General features: G+C 37.8%; 1 protein-coding gene across 4 annotated transcripts in view; it reads right to left on the bottom strand.

The window, feature by feature from the left end:
- OXR1 (oxidation resistance 1) overlaps positions 1–22,284 on the bottom strand; it is a 453,716-nt gene that overhangs the window by 212,772 nt on the left and 218,660 nt on the right. For all 4 annotated transcript variants that reach the window (XM_023248293.2, XM_019823028.3, XM_019823026.3 and 1 more), the window contains one exon: positions 12,995–13,191. In XM_023248293.2, the coding sequence (XP_023104061.2) occupies positions 12,995–13,191 (197 nt within the window). The remainder of the gene's footprint in view (positions 1–12,994; positions 13,192–22,284) is intronic.

Raw genomic sequence — 22,284 nt, 5'->3', positions numbered from 1 at the left:
CACTTGTCAGTGGTGCTCAATCACTTATTAAGTAAATGAATGAACAAGCATTCTTAAAACTGCATATTGAAGTTCAGATAGGCTTATACAGGAGTGGAGGTAAAAAATAAATGAGAACATGACAAGAGGGAATTATTATTTATATTTCTCTCTTTTTTATTTAAATGCATGTTTTTGGCTATACCCTTCCCATCCCATTCACCCTATGTGTATTTACAAGAATGTTTCGCATGTCACAAAAGATCTGTAATTTGACAAAGTTATTTAAAGCAGGAAGTGAAACTCTATAGCTCCAAACAGCATTCTAGATATCCTGTTTCTCAGAGTAAATATTATTCTACTGCTTTTGCTACATCTTGACTCTCTTGAAATAGTACTTGAAAAAGACTTCAAAGACACTTAAACTACCTAATTGGAAAGGGAATTATTTTGAATTGGTCTATAGGACACTCAATAAACAGTCCTAACATTCAACTCTCCATGAGCACCTATGATGTTTTAGCTCCAATATACTATTGACAATACTTTTTGTCTCCTATGGCTTCAAGAACTACGAGACGAAATCAATGTCCTTTCTATCAGCGTATTAAAATTTAAGCAACACATAAAGTCCAAGGATCCTTGAGTACAAATGCTAGCAAACAAAATATTGTAATGCCGTGGATGGGCAGGCACTATTTAAAGTCTCACCGATTTCTCTGATGATGGGCTATTTTCCATATACTGAATGTGTAATGTTTTTAATATTTATAACACAGTTCTTTTAAATTAAACATATATCAGTTCTTTCCACAAGATACCAGAAGACTTAAGACTCAAATTTATGAAAGACGTTTACCAAATAAATGACCAAATAGAATAGAGGAAATGGGATGCTGAGGTTCACTGGCCATGATTACACGGACAACATGGGCTTTCTCCCCCAGGAAGCATCCATCTAAATTACTAAAAACGTATTCATATAATATTTTGAAGTTATTTAACTTTAACATACGTAGTAACACGAAATAGGTTAATTAAGAGATAATATTACTTTAAAACCACCTCATTTGATTCCTCTTAGTAGGTGTTTTTACCCAGTAAAAAGCTGTTTCTTAAGCTAATGTCTTCAACATAGTATTTTCTGTACCCTGAACTCATGTTTCCAGTTCAAATCCATGTATCTTTTTATTCATAGGTTGTACTAACACAAAGGCTTTTAATCTCATAGTTTGTCCAATTGATCTCAAAGTTTGCATTAGTGAAGTTTCAAAAATGCTCAGTAAAGGCCTGGCTTGCATGGAGAAGTGTACGTGCTTTGCTGTAAATCTATTACAAATGGTCACTGAAACATTTATAATTGAGTTGTTCAAAGTAATTAACTGTAGTCAAAGTAGTTTCAAAATATCTGGCAGAAATAGCAATGGAAGACTTCCCCTCAATTGTGCCTGGCTTTTAACTATTTTTATTCTTCTAAGTAATATTTTTTTGGTCAGAGTTGTGAATATGGTCACCATTTCACTGAGGAACATAAATCTTGATTTTTTTTTTTAATGTGTGAAGAAATGTCTTTAGTATGAATTGGGAAGAAAAGCCAACTTAAAAATAATCAGGAGATACCAACAGCTTTCTTTCTGAATGTGTGAAAAATCCTTGGAAGCTCTTTAAATTCATACTGTTAGAAAAAAATGGAAATACTGGGGAAATTAGGACACATATTTTACTGTTCAAATTGCCATTAATTCTACCCTTAAATGTTTACAATAAAGTGGTCTTTCTTAATCATCTGTTATTTTCTTCCCCTAGTCACGGTTCAGTGAGAGGGAACATTCCTACAAGTGTTGGTAAGTGGAAAGGGCAAGTTTTGATTGCCGACAGTGCTAAAGGGCTTATTTTAATAGGGATTTAGCAAATTTCAAACAGGATCATGAATATTTCTCAACCATGACACAATGTCCATTTTAATTATTCCACAATTCTAACTAGTTTTAATTAGGCTGTTTAGAAATCATTAAGTAAATTGACAGGTATAATTTGTTTTTAGTAAGTTATAAGACTATTAGCTGCAACTCAAACACCTTTCTGTGAAAATTAATTAAAGGAAACCTCATTTAAAATGGAATCAGAAGGCCAGCAGGGGGAGCGCTCACGCCTTATCACTAGTCTTTAATTACAGACCCAACAGGAAGCGACACACCTTGCCAAACGCACTACTCTACCCGCTCCTTTCTTCCTGCCCAGCCCAGCCAGTGAGAGGCTGTCACAACTCAACCAATAAAAGACCACTATACTTCTAACTCCCAGTTTACACCAGTGGACTTTTTATCACAGTGCTCCCAACCCTCCGGATTTCCTCTGTAAAAGGGCATTCCTCTCCTTTATCTCTTGTCTTCTCCGTTTTTGCCTTAGCTTGCTTGTCCTGAATTGCAGTTCTCTGCTATTCCCGAATCAACATATTTTTAAAATAACTGAAAGTTATTTAAGTTGTTATAAATAAAAAAAACTTATAAAGTTGTTTAAAATAACTGAAAGTTATTTATGTTGTTATAAATAACAAAAAGTTATAAAGTTGTTTAAGGTTAACAATACCAATACAAGCTGCTCAGGGAAACCTCAGCTTTATTGACATTTTGTAATCCATTTATCACAACCGTTATTAAGCTGTGTTTCTTGGTCCTGACTTGATTACTTCTGACACAGAACAATCACAGAATTAGAGCAAAAAAAAGAATAAGGCAAATGTACAAAATATGGTGCTAACCCAGGAAAATTAGAGTTGGCAAGCTTATCTGCCACATTATGGGTACTACCAATCTAAAGGGATACAAACAAACATTTTTCTTCCTTCTGAGTACATACTGCTTCGTAGTAAGGTTTAAAATTGTATAAATATGTAGTAAAAAAATATCTAATTTCTCTAGGAAGACATAAAGCTTTCATATTTATTCTAGAGTTGAAAAGAAGCTTCTGCTGGTGGGTTCTCCTAGCCTTCATGTTTGTAAGTGGGTTTTAAATGGAATGGATTATAAAAATGACATAAAATAAAAACCCAATTAAATACCTCTTCAACACATACACACAGACACAGATGCATATATTGAGTCCTTAGGTCTATTTATCCCACAAAAGAACAAAAAATTGAACTTGCATTCTCAATATCCTTAAATTCACTCTCTTAATAAAATTGCACATTCGTATGCAATATTTATAAAAAATAAAAGAAACAACACTTCTACACATGTGGTGGTCCTCAAAATTTGTGAAAAGCCCAGGTCAATTTGGGAAATTTCAGTTTCATGTATCACAAGGAACCTCAGCAATGGAATGATTTTCCCTAAAGACTCTTGTGACTCAGAAAATACAAGAAGTCATCAAACTGTCAGAACAGACTTCAAAACAAAGTCATTTTTCTCAAGAACATGATTTAATTTGAACCCTGAGAACAGTTATCCATTTTAGTTTCTGTGCCTATAGACAGTGACCCGTATGTCAAGATGGTTCTGCTGATTAAATCACAGAGACGTTCTGCTTTTGCATGAAGATTCTTCTAGCTTGGAGAGAAGGTTCTGGTTTAGGGGTGACCTACTTTCATGCTGCAGAATGTGTTGCCTCTAGGAAGATTACTCTTTCCCATTTTTTTTCTCTCCTGTTACAGTGTTTTCACTTTAGGGTTGCTCTTTTTTATTCTTATAATTAAAAAGTCTGGCTTCAAAATGAGAGGCATACAAGTTATATGATGATATTTTAAAATGCTTAGTGTACTGCAATTAAAAAGCAGTTAAAATATGCATCTTGCTTTTCTCTTTTTAGAGTTTCCAAACTAGTTATTACTGTTTTAATTTTGCCAACTACTCAAAAGAATTCCCAGGGAACCCCTAATTCTGCAGGCTCTCTTTCTAATATGTAAGCACCCAGGGTTAGTAAGATACGAATTTATATTTAACTGTGCTTCATTAAGTTTGCAATATTGAAGGCATTCTATCTTGAAGGCAGGGCAAAAGACAAGAACACTTGTCTTCTCAGAGTTTCAGAGTTTACAATTTCACAGACCAGTAAAATTTCAAAGGAGTATTCTGGTGGGCATTTCCCAATTTATTTTTGATAAGCAATGAGATTTAAAAAGAACAAATCTTATTTAAAAAGCCTACCAAACCAATACATATACTATGCCATCATTTCACAAAAAAGCAGTTCATTTTAATACAGGGAAGGAGGCAGGAAAGAAAGAAAAGGAAAAGGAAAAAAAGAAAGGAAAGAAGGGGAAAAAGGAAGAAAGGAGGAAGGAAAAGAGGAGTAAGAGAAAAGAAGGAAAGAACAGTCAGTTTAGTTGAATAAATTTAATTTCAGGAAAAAACTAATACTCTTTCTTAATGGTCTGTTTCACCATCAATGGTATGGACTTGCATTGGGAAACCACTCACTGAGATCTCGGTCAGTGATGTTATTTCATTTTTGTTTCGCTTCTGAGAAAAGAATGTGATCTGAAAATGTACAGAGGTCAAGGTCTTTACTATTAGTCATGCATCTATGTAGATTCTTTCCTTGGTTTCGTACTATACAAAATGTGATCATGAATAAATCATTCAACTTTCAGAGACTTAATTGCACAGAATGCTGCACGGTGGTCAGAATATATATACACATATACATATACATATATATATATATGTATATGTATATGTGTATATATATGTATATACATATTCCACGTACCCTTTAAGAATGTTACAAGCAAACACTGAATTCAATGAGTATTTGTTAGAGACCTAAAACACTGATAATGTGTATGCTAAAATGCTTTGAAATCTATTCATGTTGATCAGATTTGGGGAAAGTGTGGCCAGTTATGAGGGAAGTTTCGGTTGAATCCCAACACTATTCTAGGAAGAAAGAGGAGCTAACATAAAGCCCCGGGTATAGCATACATAAGAACACCTTTGGTAAATCATAAGGAATTTGGCTTAGCTAGGGTATAGGGCTGGGGTCTGAGATAAAGCTGGAGAGCACATAGGAGCAGAACAGGAAAGGTCTGTAGAGCAACAATCCTATGTTCTTGGCGGGGGGGGGGGGGGGGTGGGGAGGAAGGAACCACTGCAGGTTTTTTTTTTAAGCAGGACATATAAGGTGACCAGATCTACAAGGATCAAAAGAGGGTAGGCTTGAGTCACATAAATTCCAGGTTAAGCTTCACATCTTTGCCCAGGGATAACTTGTGCGGGCTGTATCCTTGATGCACAGCAACAGTAACAAGTTAACACTGATTGAGAACTTCCCAATTCTAGGCACTAGGATGAGCACTTTACGTAGATCATTTCACTTATTCCTCACCACAGCCCTTTCAGTAAACGCCAGTTTTATTTCCTCTTGTAAGTGAAGATGCTGGGCTCTGAGATTCCAAGTACCTTGTTTATGGTCATACATATAGCACAGGGAATGGGATTCCAACTTAGACATCAATTCCAGAGGCCAAGTTTATCACCATTGATTGTTGCTCATTTGAGCAAAAGAAGGTGCTCTTAATAAACACAGGGAATGACTACACCTCAGCCTTCCTGACATTGATAACAATCATTTAGGATCTTTGAGCGTTGGTCTTTTCCCTCTAGGCAAACTGACTTCTGAACCATTCTAAAGAGGTTACAGCTATACGTTAAGAAATAAACAAAAAGCAAACTTTCCGGTAACATATAAGAAAATGTGTTACATTCTTTATGTAATTTCAATATTCTATACTACAGCTTAATCCACATGTTTTATTCTTTTCTTGACAGAAATGAAAAAACATCTGGACACCACTTCTTTAAACAGTGCCAGGCAGCTTGAGGAGCATTACATTTCCCCTCAATCATGTTCTTCTTCATGCGGCAAATGTCAATTCCATTAGTCTTTTCAAAACCTAATTCTGTGCAAGGAAAGCAAAAGTGCTTTGAAAAATCTATTATGAGCACATCTAATGTCCTGTAATTGACACCATCCTAAGTGATTTCTTAGGACCGTATAAGTCATCTGACAAAATTCATCAAATAAAAATTATATGAGATTTAAACATTTTATAGAGTAACTTTTCTATCACCTTTCTCCCTTGTTTTGTTTTTTTTTTTCCTTTAAATACTCCTCATTCCTGGGGCGCCTGGGTGGCTCAGTCGGTTGAGCGTCCGACTTCGGCTCAGGTCATGATCTTGCCGTCCGTGAGTTTGAGCCCCGCGTCGGGCTCTGTGCTGACAGCTCAGAGCCTGGAGCCTGTTTCAGATTCTGTGTCTCCCTCTCTCTCTGCTCCTCCCCCACTCGTGCTCTGTCTCTCTCTCTCTCAAAAATAAATAAAACATTTAAAAAAACTTTAAATACTCCTCATTCCTTGGCAATGTGCTAGATACCTGACTGTTTATAGCCTATCTTCCCCACTAGAATATAAGCACCTGAGGTCATGGACTTGGTCTTGTTTACTGTTGTATTAACAGAATTTCGGATAAGACCTGGCATGTAGTGAGCATTCACTAAATATTTATTGACTTAATAAATGAATAGATTCATAAATGAACATATTTTCATACGTGGAAGAGTCTGAATTATACACATCCCTCACATAAATCCAGAACTCACTCATCTGAATATAAGTGAAAAGTACTGTGTAAAAAACATTGACTAACTCACCATAGGGGGCATCTTGCAAAGAGGAGGTGTTCTGGTGACATTAATACAGATGGAATAAAAGGCAGAGACTGAGTCATGAGAGTAAACAGGAGATTAAAGAAGGTGAGCAGGCTGTCAGTTCACATGACAAGGTAAGGACCTGATAGTGAGAGGTCTCAAGGGAGGGAAAGCTCCAGAGGTATTATTCATCAGGACACCTGAGAGCCAAGGAGCCTCCTTATTGGATCTGCTCGGAAGCTCTGTTGAGCCAGAAACCTGAGAAGGCTAAGTTCCACCCTGGTCTGCCTTCTCTGTGAAGTTGCACAGAGCATTAGTGTAAGTAATAAAAGAGGGCTCTGATAACTCTAAGGTAGATAGGTAGGTAGATAGATAGATAGATAGATAGATAGATAGATAGATAGATAGAGTGGAAGGCTGTATTATCTGATTCACCATTCTTCCAAGCAGATGTTCCTGAAGCCTCTGAAGCTCTTCCTTAAACTGAACTCTTAGCCAATTTCCTTCCCTCCTCCTCCACTAGCAAGGGCAAAGTTACTCCTCACAACTTCCACTAGGACCACGTTTTCCCTCCTCTTTACCGCCCCCAAAGTTTATTTAGCACTTACTCTGCACCTCACACTGTACTCAGTACTCAGACTACTGAAATTAATGGCATCATTCCCTCCCCATAGGAATTGATAAAGGGGACAAGTGCGTGCCAGATGCTAAGGGAGCTTAAACACAAGGAGGGCAAGAGGTGATAAAAGGCGACTGTATCCATGGAGCTAATGAAGAGTCCATGAGAGTCCTTACAATCTGGTGCAATTTCTCCATCTTTTGGATTCCACAGCACTTTGAGTGAGCCTCCCCTAGCCTCTGCTGCTCCCCACTCGTCCCCCCATCACACACACAATGTCATTAGGGCATCTGTCTTGAATTCTACTCACTGGTATACCCATTTTTACCAGGCACTCTCCTCTCCCACCCATTTGATGACTGTCTTGAAAGCAGGGCTCTCTATTTTACTTTTCTTTCTATTCTCATCAGCACTGCCTGTAAGGTTTTCACAGAGGAGGGACTGATCAGGGGCTCATCAGCATTTGGTGTTTCATGAATGACTGATTGTGGGGACAGCCAGTCAAGAGTTGTTTTATTTTATAAATGTCAAGGAAGTTGTCAGAATGGGAAGACATCAGCACCTTTTACTAACAATCACAGAAGGTGGAAAAAGAGGTACAAATTCTAGCTCTAGATTCTAAAGCAAGGAACAAATACTACATAGAATTATACAGATTCACCTTGGGAACAATGGGACATTTTTGGATCCTGCATGTAGTGTCTTCTTTACTACCTCTATGCCTAATTCTTTCACAAGTCCTTACATATGGTTCTCTGAATTAAAGGTATCAAATAAAAAGCACATTACAAATATCTGAGTCTACTATTTGGTTTTGTCTTCTGTCTACCTGGGACGATGAAAAGAATGTCATAGAGTGCCAATGTCAAAGAATGCCAAACTCCAGGAGTTTTATCTACCAGAAACAATGGAGTCGTGACAAATTTTATTCTATTTTCCTCTATTAACCCACCAATTTAATGCTGGATCATTCTAGCTCTAATTAATCCTATCATTTAAAAATAATAACATGATTTTAAGTATTTGAAGGACTTCAAATATCCAGTCCAGTGATTTTTCAAACTGTAGATCCCAATTGATTAATTATGTAATTGCTTCAGTGAGTTGACAGAGCATTAGGATAGGATAAAAATCAGAACAGATAGTGACAGAATTTTTTTTATAATGTTTTTATTTACTTTTGAGACAGAGAGAGACAGAGCATGAGCAGAGGAGGGGCAGAGAGAGACGGAGACACAGAATCCGAAGCAGGCTCCAGCCTCTCAGCTGTCAGCACAGAGCCCAACGCGGGGCTCGAACTCACAGACCATGAGATCATGACCTGAGCCGAAGTCAGACGCTTAACCACTGAGCCACCCAGGCGCCCCATGACAGAAATGTTTTAAGGAAGTTTTGCTTGAGCTGTGCTGGTAGTTGAGTATATAGTGCTATATACTGGGTAAGGGGTATAAAATATGTTAGACAGAATACTAAGAGGGTCCACAAATTCTTCATCCTTCTGATCTTTTTTTTTTTTTTCAACCCTCTGATCTATATGCATGCATAATCCCTGGGACTGTGAATATGATGGACATGACCCTCATAATTAGGTTCTGCTGATTTTCAGACAGAGAGATCATCTGGGTGGGCCTGATCTATTACCTGAGCCCTTTAAAATCAGAGAGCGTTCTTGGCTAGCCCCAGGAGACGTAGTCAAAGATTCAGATGACAAGGATCTGAAGCACAGTTACTGGCTTGAGGATGGAGGAGACCACATGGCAAAGAAAGAGAGTGGCCTCCAAAGCTGAGTGTGGCCCTGACCTGACAGCCAGGAAAGAAATGGGGAACTTCAGTCCTACAACTGCAAGGAACGACATTCTGCGATAAGGAGAATGAATGTGGGAGCATTTCTTTCCCTAGTTGAGCCTCCAGATGAGAACTCAGTCCACCTAGCACCTTGATTTTAGCCTTGTAATGTACTGGGAAGAGAACCAAGCCATGCTATGTAGATTTCTGACCTACATAACTGTGGGCTGGTAAATGGGCATTGTTTTAAAGAGCTGTGTTTGTGGCAATTCGTTTCACAGCAAGAAAAACTTACATAGTACTTCATATAGCCAGTTATGATAATAAAAAGAGAGTACGAGACAAAAGATACTTAGACACTGATCTGATCTAAATCTTTCATTCTACAGATTTGAAAAAATTAAGGTCCAGAGATGGCAAATAACTGCAAGATTATACAGTTAGTGACATAAGCAGGGCAGAAAAAGCTCTTTCCTTACATGGTCCTGATATTGTGATTACTTTCCTTTTCATTTATGTGAAGATATGTGGGGGGCTGGGCCCCGGTGCCAGGCTGAGACCGGGTCGAGCAATGTTCCCCGTTGACTCAAGCCAACCCGGTGGTTCCCCCTCCCATTCATGTGGGAGGCCGGCCCCGGCGCCAGGCTGAGACCGGGTGGAGCAACGTTCCCTGTTGACTCAAGACAACCCGGTGGTTCCCTCTCCCATTCCCCCACTTTCAAGGGCATAGGAAAGCCTTGTCAAGGCTGAGAAAGTTGATTCCTGAAGCCTGTGGTCTGCAGGTGTTGGCAGTAATGCTACCTCCCTTTTTCTACCCCGAGTCAGATAGAAACAAACATGGGAATTGTGTTTTGCTAGCAATCTTATCAACAAGGTCTTGTGACCCATCTAGAAAATGCACAAGAAACACAGAACTAAATGTTTTGGTTGGCAGCGATTACGTGAAACCTGTTTATTCTTAGAACGGCCTGACCCATAAGAGTCTGGATATAACAGATTGTGTACAGCAACAATAAAGCCGTCACTTGGGCCATCAGCCCACGGGACCCTCCTGTTCCCAAACTCTCTCTTTTTTCTTGCATTCCCCTACCCTCAGGACCCTGACCTCGGTGTTTGTCGCGCCGGTCGCAACAAAGATTCATATATTTTACATCAATAGAGAATAGCTTTTCCCCTACTTAATACAAAACAATGAATTGTTATTATACTTCTTATAAGAAGGGTTAATTCTCTTATAAAAAATGAGTTTATGCTGTGTCATTTTTTTTTTGCTGCTATATTAGGTTTAATATGTTTCTATTGTTAGGAATAATTGAGGACCTGAAACTATTGTCTATACAAGAAGACTAGAATATCTTTCTTAGAGTTCTCACAACAGAAAATAGATCCTATACATCAGTTCATGAAGGATAACAGCTGTGAGGTCAAAACTAGTTTCTAGAGAAACCCACTGTACCACCCACCCACTAAAAGACATTTAAATAACTTCAAAATTTTCTATTTTTTTAATTTTAAAATTCTTTAATCCCCAGAATCATCACTTGCAATTAAATATAGTATTTCACTTAAATACAGTACTGCTTTCACTGCAAAATTTAAATGTAGTACTCAACTTGGCCACATGAGGGCTCCTAGGTTTTTTTTTTTTGTTTTTTTTTTGTTTTTTTTTTTCAGTTCTGTGAACCATAAATTGAGACATCGAAAGATAGCTTTCAATGAAAGGGCACATTGGCTGGCGGATGCGTTAGTTGGCATGGTTTCCTTAAATGAGATTATCTGAGAATTGAAGTAAAAATATTACCCCACTGTATTACCCATAGAAACTCCTTTGGCTCACCTCTGCAGGTATCCTTCTGAATAACACAGAAGCCGATTCTGAAGTGTCACAAGGTTAATTTCATTTGCAGAGTCTGCTATCTTACTCATGGCTCCTTAACTTTTCTCAGGCTCTATCCCTCATCTATAAAAATAAAGAGCATAACACCTACCTAACAATCTTCACTTGTACCTGGTATATGGCATTACCAACTAGTGGTAGTTTTAGTTGTTGTTATTACTAACACATGTATTAAGGAATACTGAAATATACTTGTTTTGTGAAATAATCTTTCAACACAAATGATCACATAGTTGCTAATATTTCGGCCTTGAAAATAATAGCTGTGGGTCCAAATTAGTAGAAGGGTTATATGAACACATTGTTTATAATTCAGATATCTGTTCTAACATAATAGACATGCCATTGGCATTGATTATGAATAAAATTGCTGAAAATCCAATAATTAAATATTCATTAGTGGTAGGGCTATTTAAAAATCATTCACAGTTCATCTCTCTGAAATCCAAACTCACCATTTAGACTTCTATTTTCTAGGTTTGTCTCTTTATTCATGTGGCCAAACTGGTCATTGTTTCTCCCTCATTTTCTCATCTTTAAGGCATATTTGGTTTATACAATAAACTTTATTTTCTGAAGGCAAAATACTGTTTCTTCTTATCCAGTTAATAAGTCAGAGAAGCAATAGAAGGTGGTGGGCATGTTGAAGGACGGGAGGAGAGGACATTGGAAAATAGAGACGCAGTAAACTTTACGGGCTTTTCTAGTTGACTGATTTTTAGAAACATGCAACTGTAAGTTTTAAAAATGTAAACATGCACTTGTTGCCACTGTCTTATATCAATTCTTGTTACTTGACTACTGATATCCTCAAAGACACCATGCCTGCTATCTCTTGAAAAATAAGACTCGAACATCTTCATCCGAGAATAGGGCACTTGAGAGTAGATACAGGAAGAGGACACAGAGTGGCAGAAGGGGAAAGCATGGTTTTAGTTGCCATATCCTGAAATAGTACTAGACCAACACGGAAGCATGTCTTCAAGCTTGAAGGATACAACCTAACCCAAAGACATAGGAAAGTGACTTGACAAAGTCACCCAGAAAATTGATGTGGGAGTCAGAACTAGAATCCGGTCTTCTGGTTGTGATCTCCTGAGAAGAACCCTGAAGTATCTGAGAAAAACATTTCAAACATCCCATATTGGGGTAGTTAGGGTGGTGCATACCAAATAAAATGTGACCCCTTTGATGTAGCTTTGGTAAACCCATTAAGCCATAGTTTCTACTTCTAAGGCTTTTGGATATGACCAAATATCTCTAGAATGAAATAATAAAGCAAGGCCAAGCATCCACCTCCCTTCCTGGGTAGATTTATCTCCCCTATGCATCATCCTCTACCATATATGATATACTGAGCAACTTTTGTCTCAAATAGACCTAAAACACTGAAAATTGTTATTAGAAAGCAAGGCCAAAGACATAATGGACAAATATTGGTATAAAAAGTTCATAACTCAACTTATTTACTTAAAATCCCAATTAAGTGATAAAGTTCAAAATTACAGGATATTATTTTATCCAGGAAAACAGGCCCATAATGCCTGCAAGACTCTATCCATAGCTGACGACTTTCTTAGATGATGGGTTCTATATGGGATTCAGTCCCTCCAAAGTGAAGTACTGTGCAAGGCCAATTTGCCTTCCCTCAGACTCTGTTTTCCTAATGGCTTTGTTAGTCACAGGGTGACATCAACCACTGCCTTAACAACCTGACAGAACAGGGTCAGGGACTTCAGAGCCTGGAGGGAAAATGAAACGAACAAAATCAAACAAAAAATGGCTCCAGCTGAAAAATGGCAAAAATGAAAATGGTAGCACATAAGCTTAAAAATTGGAAAACTATATATACATAAAATTAACTCCTCTGGAAGGTCCTTAAGACTACTCTCTTATTTAAGTCTGTTGAAGGTTTTCAGTGTTTTTCAATTTCCACATTCAATGGAAATGACCACACAAACCATCAGAACGATATATGCTCATATAAACAAGCACAGACCCACGCGCTCACAGTGCTGTTCAGACACACGTCACCTATTCACATGCATAGAATGTCTGGTGCTCACCAATGGTGTAGAACCTCTTCAGTTCACTCCTCCGAGAAGGATGCTTCTGGGTATTGGCTGCATTGTTCTGCTCTTCTTCAATGATGGGTGTCTTAGGTGCGGGGGGCTTACTCGCTTGCGGCATTGGCTTTCCTGCACCAGCCAAAGGGTTGAACCCTGGAGCGGTAATATCCACCGACTGGGACTTTTTCTTCAACCTACAGGTAAAGAATACCACAGGCTGTGATTATTGACCCAGCAGACACTTGTTTCAACTTTATCTCCATCACAATTCTTTTTTTTTCTAATATGAAATTTATTGTCAAAATGGCTTCCATACAACACCCAGTGCTCATCCCAACAGGTGCCCTCCTCAATGCATAATTCTTTTTTCAACAACTGAGTTAATATCAGCCCAGAAACAGAAGAAGATTTATTCAGAAATTATAGACTTTCCCTATAGTATTTTAAATTCTTCAAATATTTGTGAAACTAGTTGGGAAAAAAAAAATCTACCTAATCATTTTTAAAGGTTTCATTAAAAGGTATTAGAATGCAGATGCGAAAGGACTTTTATTTTTCCTAATAGCAAACTAAAATGTGGTGTTGGACAAAGATAATGCATTTGGCTATTGCTTTTAGTTTTGAAAGGAGTATTTTTAAAGCTATAGTAAAACACTAGTTAGAAATAAATAATTGCAACCCAGAAAAAGATAATGAAATGACTATTTGGGTAACTAGACGCTGTCAGTGTTTTTCTGTTTAATCTGTAATAGCATCTTAGCTGTAAAAATTACAGAGTTCACATTATTTCTGCAGACACTGTCATGCATTGTTCACTTCTACATTTTACAGAGCTGACATCAGAACTAACATGGAAAGCAAAAAGCTATCCATAAAACATTTTCCCCACTCATGCATATAGAATGTTTCTCTTGATATAAAAGTTCCTGATAAACGATAGGAGTTAAATTCAAATACTTCAAGCTACACAATTTTATATTTGTAATTGTAACTGAACCCTAAGCCTAGCTTACTCTTGGCTCCTGGTACTTCCAGAGGCTACTGTTAAGTGTCATTTTTCAAGTCTAAATTCCCTACAGAAAACAAGTTGGCAGTTTTCTTTTCTTTTTAATTTTTTAAATGTTTACCTATTTTGAGAGAGAGAGAGAGAGAGAGAGAGAGAGAGAGCAAGTGCACACAAGTGGGGGAGGGGCAGAGAGCGAGGGAGACACAGAATCCGAAGCAGCCTCCAGACTCTGAGCTGTCAGCACAGAGCCCAGTGTGGGACTCAAACTCGTGAACCACGAGATCAAGAACTGAGCCCAAGTCAGATGCTCAACTGACTGAGCCACCCAGGTGCCCCAGCAGTTTTCTTTATCAGTTAAATAGTCACACCTGAAAATTTGTAATTTCCTAAAGGTTTCCTACATCCTCATACATCTAGGCTTTATTTAGGTTTTTTTTGAGTACATTCTTCTATATTCAGTCCTACTGTCAGATCCTGCTCATGTTTCTAGACTCAGCTTAAAAATGGCCTCCTCTGGGAAGCTTCCCATGACATGGACCTTGGTAATCTCACATCATTCCACAGAGGGAGTTATTCATTATTAACTCTCAAGAAGCTTCCATTAAATTAAACTTACCAGAGCAGAGGATTTGTTAAAGGAATAAATGTATCAATTAGTAAAAGATTCATTAATGAAAGCAGTGTTTATTAAATTTTGGTAGTTTCACCATCATCCGTATGATTTCTGCCATTCCCACATACCACCTACTTAATATTCATGAAAATTGAACGCTTTATCCAAACTGCCAGGAAATACGTTAAAAAGTGCTCGACAGCATTAGACATGAGAAACACAAATTAAGACCAAATCGCACTCACAGCACACCCATCACAATGGTTACAATGTGAAAGACATGATATTAACTGTGATGGTGAGGAACAACCGGAATTCTCCAACACCTGATGGTGAGAGTGTAAAACAGTACGACCAATTTGGACAAATGTCTGGCAATATCTGCTTAGCTGAAGTATACAGCTTCTGACTCACCAATTCTACTCCTAGGATATGTCCTATACTGCATGTTCACCCAAGGGCACAGTCAAGAATGTTCATGGAGGCACTACTTGTAATAATGCCCCAATATCCAACAAAACCCAAACGTCTACTAACAGAAAAGGGTAAATGAACTGTGATAATACCTGTAAAATGAAACTTTATGCAGCAATGGAAATGAATGAACTACAACTACTTGCAACACGTTGGAGAGTTTTCACAAAAATAGTGCTTGGCAAAAGAAGCCTGGTACGAGGGGCATCTGGGTGCCTCAGTCGGTTAAGCATTCCACTTCGGCTCAGGTCATGATCCCACAGTCTGTGGGTTTAAGCCCCGCATTGGGCTCTGTGCTGACAGCTCAGAGCCTGAAGCCTGCTTCAGATTCTGTGTCTCCCACTCTTCCTGGCCATCCCCTGCTCACGCTCTGTCTCTCTCTTTCTCAAAAATAAATAAACATTGATTTTAAAAATATATATTTAATAAAAAAAAGAAGATTGGTACCAAAGAATACATACTATATGATTCCATTCATATAAAGTTCAAACAGAAGCAAAACCACCCCTGATATTAAAAGTGTGGGTAGGATAACCATTTGGAGTTATTACACTGATAGAGACACAACATGGGGAATATCGTCAATAATGTTGTAATAATGTTGTACGGTGACAGACAGTGACTACACTTATCATGGTGAGCACTGGGTAAGATACAGAATTGTTAAATCACTACGTTATGCACCTAAAACTAAATAACACTGTGTATCAACCATGCTATGAAAAACTATAATAAATTTTTAATGTCAATTTTCTACAGATCATCCTATAAACTTGATTTCAGAAATAAATTTCAAATTCACTCTAAAGCAAGTTTTTAGGGGGAGAGGAGTAGGAATTTAAGGGAAAGGTGCTAAATTTTACAGAAGGAAAGCCAGTTATCTCTAGTTCTCAGAAAAGATTATTTTCAAAATGTAAATGTGACAAGTGTTATCTCCAATTCTCATAGACTATTTTTATCACCAGAAACTGTTTATAGTTTACATTCACCTGTTTCAGAATTGTTCAGTTACTAAAGTCTCATATTGTAGCATATCAGCAATGACAGCTTATAATTGATACAGTGCTAGATACTATTACTGATGAAGTTTTACATCACTTAAAAATGTCTTAGTGTACCACAAGCCCTTCTTACAGCCTCTTTGGAATGAGCAAAAGGACACAGTTCTGGGTTCCAAAGGCCAAAGGCAAGCAGAAAACAGCCCTGTGGTGTTTTCCCTGTTCTTTCCCTGCCCTTCCTCAACAGAGACTCTTCCCAATCAACACTTGAAGGGTGTCATGATCTCATTGTTATTGCTGGAGTCTGGAAAACTGCAAGTAGCTTTGTTGGCTCGCTTAAGAAAAGACTTCCATTTATACATTTTTAGAAAGCAGAACTGTGTGGGTAATTGAATTACCCCTTTCAAGATTCTAAAAATGACTACTGTGATTGGCAAAGAAACCTGCAAACTGCTACCTTCAGTTTCCAAATTTCATGAAGGGAAGGCTTTCTCAATTTTTAACAATGTTCTAAATTAAATGTGTTACACAAATGTAAATACATAATGGAATATGTAGGTGTACATGAGATAAAATACTCATTGATATTAAACATTACAAATAGAGAACGAAAATAATCTCTTAATAGGCACCCAAAGAATCTTTGTTTAATGTGCCTTGTACTTCCAAAGGAAAATGAGTGCCGACATCTCGGATGGAGAAAAGGAAATGAGGAAAAGGAGCCATCCTTCTTGGCATGGCTCCCATAGGCAGACTATCTAGTGTTTCATAATCTTTGCCCCTTCTTGTTCCTGTTTTTTAGCAGAAAAGAACTATTCCTGTTTTTCACCACATGTATTCAAATACATTTTTCCGAGGTAACAATGTTGGACACTTTTCTGAGACTCAGTTTTCTCATCTGCAAAATGGGGATAAAAAGGCCCAGAGGAGTAAGTAAACACACTGTGAAAGTGCCTAGTGTATCACCTACACGGGATGTTCTCAATAAATACAAGTTCCAGTCTCTTTGTAAGAGGACAGAGGGATGAGGGAATTTTGTTCTTCCAACTTTCAAGGGATGCTGTGGAAATTATACAACAGCTTCCCAAGATCCTTTGCTGCTGTACTACTTTAGATAAACACCAAAACTTCAGGGCCTGCACCACCTTTTGTAGGGGGTCTCACCTATTCTGGAGTGTGGATTTGGGGGAAGAAGCAGAAGATAAGAAGAGATTAAGCTACATAGGAGTCCTTTGTGTGCTGTACAATGTGTTATCTCTCTAAATCATCTGGAAAACAGATGAATCCTTTGAATAATTCGCTTGAGCACATGTATGTTTTAAATCTGTGTGGGTTGACATAAAATAACAAACTCGTAAGCAGAGGTAGAGACCAGAGAACTATGGAAGTAAGGACAAAAACTTGAAAGGAAGTGTGAGGAGGGTTTTTGACCTTCCTATTCCATAAAAAATAGGATTCAGGACAATTTCAACTAGTTCTCCCAGGGGCAGGTAAAGCCCAGTAGGCCAATGATGAAATGCCAAGTCACAGGAACTAGAGAAAAAAATAAGTGGCAGAAAATTTCCAATACCAACCAATTTAAATTTTTTTAATGTTTATTTTATCTTTGAGAGCGAGAAAGGCCGAGCATGAGTAGGGTAGGGGCAGAGAAAGAGGGAGACACAGAATTCGAAGCAGGCTCCAAGCCCTGAGCTGTCAGCACAGAGCCTGACATGGAGCTTGAACCCACGAACCGGGCTCAAACTCATGAACTATGAAATGATGACCTAAGCCAAAGTCAGACACTTACCCAACTGAGCCACCCAGGTGCCCCCAATACCAACCACTTTAAATGGGATCCCCCTACCCTCATAGTAATCAACTAAATTTATTCTTACATAATTTATTTCTACTTTACTAGAAGCATAAGAAATCTTCCATGCATCTTCCAAATCACTAAGTAGCATGCATGCATCTTTTGGCTTAAATGAGGTAATGGGCACCCCAAAGCCCAGGGCTTGCATCAATAGTAACTATAAGTGGCTTTATGTTGACCCGCTCCCAAGGACCTGGGTCAGTTCTCTATTTGAATGGCTTTACCCATGGAGACACCTTCTCTAAGCTTCTTTACCTTTACCCCTTAATTACTATTATTTGTCACTTGCCACATGCTTTTGGTCATACTTTTCCTTTTCCTCTCACATTGTAGGGTTTTCATCTACTGTCACTACGCTTCTATCATCTTCCATTCAGGTCATAGCCAAGCAATGCTAGTCATCTTTCTATATCTGCCATGCTCTGCATTTTTTAACAGTTTTGTTATTTTGTCTAAACACTACATGATAGAACTCTACTGTAAGCCTAAACTAAATCCCGCTAGGATTTAAATGCATAAGGAAAAAAAAATGGTTTCATTTAGTTTGGGTTCTTAACTGGAGTTACATCTTCCATCAAGTGGAATTCAAATTGTACCTTTATTATAACTAATTGGATATGTTCCTGAGTTCTGTAGCTATCTGGAAAAAAATAATGTTCTATTATACACCTAGTAAAGTCATAGGATGCCCTGGGGTACTGTAGCAACAGTTGAGAAAATCTAGTATAGTATAATGAGAATATTTCCTAGGTCACAGGAATTTAAAGTGGTATAACATTAGAATATAAAAGCCACATTTGCATATATCTGACTCTGTGCCTGGAGAATAATAGCTGAGTGGCTAAGACCATAGACAGGGAGAGGTGGGGGCAGATTCCCTGGAACCGAATGTCTAATCTGGTATTTACGAGTTTGCATCCTTAGGAAATTTTCTTAACCTCTCCTTGACTTGGCCCTCTCATATGTAAATTGGAGGTATTAATAACACCTGTGTCATAAAATTGACACGAGGGTTAAATTAATATTTATAAAAGTACTTAACATATAGTATTATTATTTGCTTTAAACAAAAACACAAGCAAACATAAACAGTCACTAAGCATTTATAATGGACAGGACACAGGCCATACATAATTTCGCTTACTGATCACAATAAACCTACGAGGTAGTATCATACTCTCTATTTGTAGAGGGGGCAGCTGAGGTTTAGAGAAAGAGATAGGTCTAGAAAGTAGGGATGCTGGAATCCAACCAGGACATTATGACCAAAAGGCCACACTTTGGAATCAGGAGATAGTGATAAATTTCAGCAGTGACATTTATCAGCCATGGGACTTTTTTTTTTTTTTTAATTTTTTTTTTAACGTTTATTTATTTTGGAGACAGAGAGAGACAGAGCATGAACGGGGGAGGGGCAGAGAGAGAGGGAGACACAGAATCGGAAGCAGGCTCCAGGCTCTGAGCCATCAGCCCAGAGCCCGACGCGGGGCTCGAACTCACGGACCACGAGATCGTGACCTGGCTGAAGTCGGACGCTTAACCGACTGCGCCACCCAGGCGCCCCAGCCATGGGACTTTTGGCAAGGACCTGGACTTTCTAGGCCTCTTATTTTCTTACCCATAATGGTGGAAATCATGCTATCTGCCGACTTTACCCAAGAGAGTTATTGTGGGCAGAAAATGTGTTAACTTAAGTGAAAGCACTTTGTAAAATTCCAGAAATCTACAGTACTCGTAGTAGCTATACAAATTCACTCTTTGCCACGTCAATTTGTTGTATACTAACAAAATGTACATAAATACATGCATGAATGTAAATGGCTATGCCCCCAAAACCCAACATTTGTAATCCTTTCCAGTAATTTCCAGCAAGAAGACCATCTGTGGTTTGTACAACTCATTACTGTTAGCAAAGCTGTCTCCTTGCTTTCTAAAAGAGCTAGTGTAAGGATATTTTTTAAAGTAGTAAAGCTGCTGAGAATGCAGATTTTTTCCAAGTTGGATACTGTGGCTGCGGCAAAAATCTCAAGTCACTCAAAGAGAGCTTTTGAGAGCAAATGCCTAAAAAAATTTCACATTTCAAAATTAAGGCCTTTTGTTACCCCTCCTGTATAGTCTGACTACAAATCAGCAGCTAAAAACAAACCACACAATCAGCAAAAACCAAGCATACTCAGAAGTCCAACCAGAAAAAAAATGGCAGATTAGAAACCTTTGCATTAAAACAAACAACACCCCCCCATCCATTAAGATATAGAATATGCCAATTACAGCCTGATTTATAACTGCTGTGCTCATACTATTCTTAGTGGCCCCCACACACGAGGACTGAAGCAGAAAATCTCATTAATGTGGAATCAGGAATTACACAATCTTCTTTTGCAATTCTAAACCAGTGCAAAATGTTTCAATAGAAGTATTCTTTGGGAGTGTAAATTGGTATTAAACAGTTAATGGGACACCAAAACTAGATACCTTGTTATAAAAAGACATGTTTCTAGATCTGTATTCATCCTAAGAAATTTATCCTTTCCTTTTTGGAAATACAGAGAACAGAGAGTACAAGAATTAAGCCACAGGTGCAATGGTATGTAGGAATGGTTTGCTAGAAAGTCTCTTGTTAAATGCAGTTGAATTCAACTCTGTGAAGGGTAAGACAGTGTACTATGAGTTGTGTAGAAGCATACATGAATCCATTGCTATTATACCTAATTTTATGCTAAAAATACTAGAAATTAAATTCCAAACCAATCTGCCTCTCCAGAGTTTCATAAGCCCTAACATAAAAGGTGAACATTTCTCACTGACCTTTAATGAAAAACACATCCAAATCCTCCAAGTTTGCCAGCTGGTTTATTTATATCCCTACATTTCACCAGCTGAGAGAAAAGAGGTAACAAAGAAGCATGTTCTATTAGGAGTCTTTACCACCAGATTAACTTAACTCCTACATTCACAGAAGCTCTAGTCTGTTCATCAGTTTATTTCTAGGATTTAGCACAGTTCTTGGCATACAGTAGGCAATAAGTAAACAGATAACTGAATGAATGAATGAATGAATGAATGGTCTCATCCTGGGGCTGGGGGGGGGGGGACAGGAAACACGATAATACAAAAGACAAGAAAGTTCACATATACAAGCCTGTGAAAATAAACGAAAAGAGTAAGACTTTGGAAAATTTGGGAGCAGATACAATGACCAATTTAATACATTCATATAACACAGCCTTCTCCTCACCCCATTATGGGAAAGTTTTTGAGCTTAGAGAAAGGAAATCATTTCATCTTCATTATCAATACTAAGACAAATCTGAACAATATTTCAATTTTTTATTCACTAAAACCAGTCTTGTAATTTGTAAGAAGACACTCTGCCCTTTGACAAATTGACATCCTTCTTAATGAGTGCTCCAAAAACATTAAGTGGATATTTCATCCTTCTACAAAACTTTCAGTGGTGGCGAGGAGGAGAGGAAGGAGGAAGGGCTCTGGAATCAATGAACTGGGTTCAAGTTCAGGATATACTGTTTTTAAGCAACCTAAAGATGAAGCATTTTACTTTTATTGAAATATCCACTTAATGTTTTTGGAGCACTCATTAAGAGTTTTGCCTATCATGTTTCTACTACGAAATTTCAAAGCACTAAGTTAATCATAGTAACACTTTTGTGAGTTTCCCCTTCCATGTACTTTCCAATTATACCACTATATTACAAGCATTCACCTTGAAATTACACGAATTTCCAATTTATTTCAGTTTTGCCCTGGAACTTCAAAGCCTTTCAACTGGAAAATCCTGAAAGTACAAACACATTATGCAAATCCAAAGATGAGGGCTTGAAGGATTTGGAAGTCAAATTCTTGTAAATGTTAAACAGCCCTCTACAATAACTCACAGAGATGAAATTTAATTTCATTACCTTTGATGAAATGATTTGTAACGTGCTATTGCCACATTGAATGCATTCTGTTTGTTTATTTTAGGAAGAAGAAACCAGAATAAATAAGACTATCTTAAGACATAGGCTTCTACCCAACATTACTGATTAAAGGAATCTATTTTCAACAGGGCCTATTACAGACTATCTGTACAAAACAGTTTATATGGACCAGCTGATTAAAATATAGTTTTGCTTACGCACAACATAAGGCAACCCTGAACTTAATCAAGATAGCTTCTGCAGGTAATGATAATCTGGGCCAAAGCCCAGTGGTTTATAGATAAAATGCCAATTTAGCACAATAATCTCCCATCCTAATTTCCTCAAATGAAGACACAAGGATCAGGAAATGAATGTATAGAAAAAATGCAGGACTTGTATTTACATGTTAATTCAGGAT

This window comes from Felis catus, chromosome F2 (genome assembly GCF_018350175.1).
Source record: "Felis catus isolate Fca126 chromosome F2, F.catus_Fca126_mat1.0, whole genome shotgun sequence".
Taxonomy (NCBI): Eukaryota; Metazoa; Chordata; class Mammalia; order Carnivora; family Felidae; genus Felis; species Felis catus.
The sequence above is the reverse complement of the archived record's forward strand: the minus strand, read 5'-3'. Positions and strand labels throughout refer to the sequence as shown.